Here is a 3,514-nt window from a genome sequence, read left to right on the forward strand (position 1 = left end):
CCGCCCGCGCGCCCGGCCCGGCCCGGCCCGGCCCGGCTCCGCTCGGCTCTCGCGGCGACCCCGCCAGCGAGCAGGCCCCGCCCCCGGGGCGCGCGGCTCTATAAAGGCAGCTGCGCGGCCGGCGGGGCGAGAGCGTACGGGAGGCGCGCCTGGGAGCCGGGAGGCGGCGGCGGCCGGGCTGCGGTCGGCGCTCCGGAGCGGGTGACGGGGGAACCGGGGGCTGCTTCCCCTGCCTTTCGGTCCCGGCCGGGGGCCGCCCCTGAGCGCAGGTCCCCTCGCGAGGCCCGGAGCGGCCGCGCCGTCAGGTGTTGGGCGCGGGGCCGCCGGCAGCTCCGCGGTGCCCCGAGCGCGGACCGCGCGCGCCGGGCGCGAAGGCGGGGGCAGCGGAGCCGGTCGCGGTCGCGGTCGCGGCCGCGGGCGGGGGCCCGGAGCTCGCCCGCCCGCCCGCCCGCCTGCCTCGCTCGCGCCGGCGAGTCCGCTCGCGCAGGGCGCAGGGCGCAGGGCGCAGGGCGCAGGGCGCGCGATGAAGGCGGTGAGCCCGGTGCGCCCCTCGGGCCGCAAGGCGCCGTCGGGCTGCGGCGGCGGGGAGCTGGCTCTGCGCTGCCTGGCGGAGCACGGCCACGGCCTGGGAGGCTCGGCGGCGGCGGCGGCGGCGGCGGCGGCGGCGCGCTGCAAGGCGGCGGAGGCGGCGGCGGACGAGCCCGCGCTGTGCCTGCAGTGCGATATGAACGACTGCTACAGCCGCCTGCGGAGGCTGGTGCCCACCATCCCGCCCAACAAGAAAGTCAGCAAAGTGGAGATCCTGCAGCACGTTATCGACTACATCCTGGACCTGCAGCTGGCGCTGGAGACGCACCCGGCTCTGCTGAGGCAGCCGCCGCCGCCCGCGCCGCCGCACCACCCGGCCGGGACCTGTCCGGCCGCGCCGCCGCGGACCCCGCTCACGGCGCTCAACACCGACCCGGTGAGAGGCCGGACGCCGGCCCGGGGCGGGCGCCGCGGGGTGGGGGCGGGGGCGGGGGCCGCACGCGGGCGCTCCCCTTCCTCCGGGCGGCGGCGGCGGCGGCGGCGGGGGATGCAGCCCTGCCCGGGAGCCCCGGGAGCCCCGGGAGCCCCGGGAGCCCGGGGCGGGGGCGGGGGGGCAGCGGCGGGAGCGCGGGGCGGGACCGGGGACCGGGGGGCGGGGGCGGCCCTGCGCATCCCGGGCTGTCAAGTCCAGCCTGCGCCCGGGGCGGGGGGGCCCGGCCTCCGCGCTCAAGCCCAGGACCGTACGGGGCGCGACGCCCGCGCCCGCGCCCGCTAACCTGTGCCCCGGTGTCCGTTGCTGTTGCAGGCCGGCGCGGTGAACAAGCAGGGCGACAGCATCCTGTGCCGCTGAGCCGCGCGGTCCAGGTGAGCGCGCCTCCCCCTCCGCCTCCCCCTCCGCCTCCCCCTCCCCCTCCCCCTCCCCGCGCGGGGCCCCGAGACGCCGGCCCAGGGGCTTGGCTTCGGCGGCCCGGCACCGCCGCGTTCCCGGCCCCGGAGTGCGGAGGGCAGGCCCCGGGAGGTGGGCATCCCCCGTCGGTGCCGCCGTACTTCGCTTCACTAATCCGGGGTGCGCTCTGGAGGGACGCGGGTCCCCGCCGCCCCCGAGCCCCTCCCGCGACCCGCGGGCTCCCACCGCCTGCCCCCCCCGAGGGAGGGCCCCCGCGTGGGCGTGGGCGTGGGCACTGCCCGCTGTGCGCCCCCCACCCCACGCCCCGAGCCGTCTGACACCCGCAGAGCGGGATGCGGCAGGGCCTGGGAGTGGATCCCCGATCCCGGCTCCTCTGGGGGCCGGCCGCCAGCTGCCTGCTGGTCCGAGGGTGTTGTCTGACCTGGCGGTTTGTTTTGGGTTGTTGATCAAGCATGTCTTGAGTTTGGTCGGTGGCGCCAGTTAGTCTGCAGCGGGAAGGTTCACACACCCCCTCTATTCATTCGTCTTCCACAGGTGTGCGGCCCGCCTGAGCCCGAGCCAGGAGCACTAGAAAGGGAGGGGGAAAGAGCAGAAATTGCAGAAAAAGCCACCCGAGGAAAGGAAAAAAAAAAAAAAAATCAGCAAATCCTAGAAACGTTTCATTCGTCATTCCAAGAGAGAGAGAGAGGGGAGGGGGGGGGAAGAAAAATACAGTTTTCATCCTTTTTTTTTTTTTTTTTGCACGTTCATAAACATTCTGCATATGTATTCTCTTTTGTCTCTTCATTTATAACCGCTGTGAAATGTACATTTCTGTGTTTTCGGAGGTGCAGTTAAACTTTTAAGCTTAAGTGTGACAGGACTGATAAATAGAAGATGAAGAGTAAATCAACTTTAGAAGCCTACTTTGTGACCAAGGAGCTCAATTTTTGTTTTGAAGCTTTACTAATATAAAAGAGCATTGTAGATATTTTTTTTTTGACATCTATTGTTTAAAATAGATGATTATAACGGGGCAGGGAACTTTCTTTTCCCTGCAAGAATGTTACATATTGTATAGATAACTGAGTGACATTTCATACCATGTATATATAGAGATGTTCTATAAGTGTGAGAAAGTATATGCTTTAATAGACTACTGTAATTATAAGATATTTTTAATTAAATATTTTTTGTAAATATTATGTGTGTGTTTTTTTAATCTATGGGAATATTTCTTTTGGAAAATTATTTTTCAGCTCCGTTGCAGAGCTCCTGATATCTTGAATGTCTCTTCTGTTTGGCCTAGCTTTTAATTTGTTTTTGTTCTATCCAGTGTCATATAGACTCGGAAGTAATCGTTATAGCTAGTGGTCCTGCATGACTGCATGAGATGTTTAATCACAAAATAAACTTGCTCTGAGTCCATTCAAATGTGTTTTCTTTAACCTAGATTGAAATCTTTGTATTTGAAGCATACATGTTGGGAATATACTTTATCAGTTCTTAAGTACAGGGTTTGATAGTGTAATATATAAAGAGTAAGTGTTTGCTTTCCTGTTTTTTAACTGAGGTCAAAATGGATTCTGAATGGTTTTGCATATGGGATGGGGAAATGCTTGGATCCTAAAGGAGTTTATGAAATCTACTGTTTTATCAAAGTGGAAAAAAAATGCTTATCATCCTTCATTTTACACTAAAGCTTAATGTCCGTACGTTTCATGTCTGTACAGATTATTTAAATCATAGAAATGAAAAATGTTCTCTGCTTGCTACCAAAGGACAAACTCTTGGAAATGAAAACTTTCTGCTTTCCTTCCTCCAAAGAATATTAATAGGCGACAGTGGGAGAAAAAAAAAAAAGAAAAAAAAAAAAAAAACAAGGCATAATGGCAAATCCTTCAAGCAGGGATAAAAGTCGATCTTCAAACATTAACTTAAGTAGACCAAAAATTCTGATGACCGCATCTAGATTATTTTTTTATAAAAATGATTTTCACTATAGCTATGTTAGTTATGGCTAAACTACTGTCCAATCTCTTGTGATGTGTAACTTTTACATGTGCATATTAAAGTAGATTTATCTGTCTTGTACTGTGA

At 59.0% G+C, this 3,514-nt stretch overlaps 1 protein-coding gene across 1 annotated transcript; it reads left to right on the forward strand.

Annotated features, from left to right (window-relative positions):
• Positions 1-523: 523 nt before the first annotated feature.
• ID4 (inhibitor of DNA binding 4, HLH protein) lies at positions 524-3,514 on the forward strand. The gene is made up of 3 exons (XM_038584253.1): positions 524-964; positions 1,334-1,392; positions 1,970-3,514. Exons 1-2 carry the CDS (start codon positions 524-526, stop codon positions 1,376-1,378), a joined length of 486 nt encoding a protein of 161 aa, XP_038440181.1. The 3' UTR covers positions 1,379-1,392; positions 1,970-3,514.

Source organism: Canis lupus, chromosome 35 (assembly GCF_011100685.1).
Source record: "Canis lupus familiaris isolate Mischka breed German Shepherd chromosome 35, alternate assembly UU_Cfam_GSD_1.0, whole genome shotgun sequence".
NCBI classification, from domain to species: Eukaryota; Metazoa; Chordata; class Mammalia; order Carnivora; family Canidae; genus Canis; species Canis lupus.

What these genes read in the sequence shown, in the direction of transcription:
- ID4 (XM_038584253.1), top strand. Translation starts at nt 524, where the DNA reads ATGAAGGCGGTGAGCCCGGTGCGCCCCTCGGGCCGCAAGGCGCCGTCG. An exon ending in CGGCGCTCAACACCGACCCG is followed by an intron (nt 965 to 1,333) that starts GTGAGAGGCCGG and finishes TTGCTGTTGCAG; the next exon opens with GCCGGCGCGGTGAACAAGCA.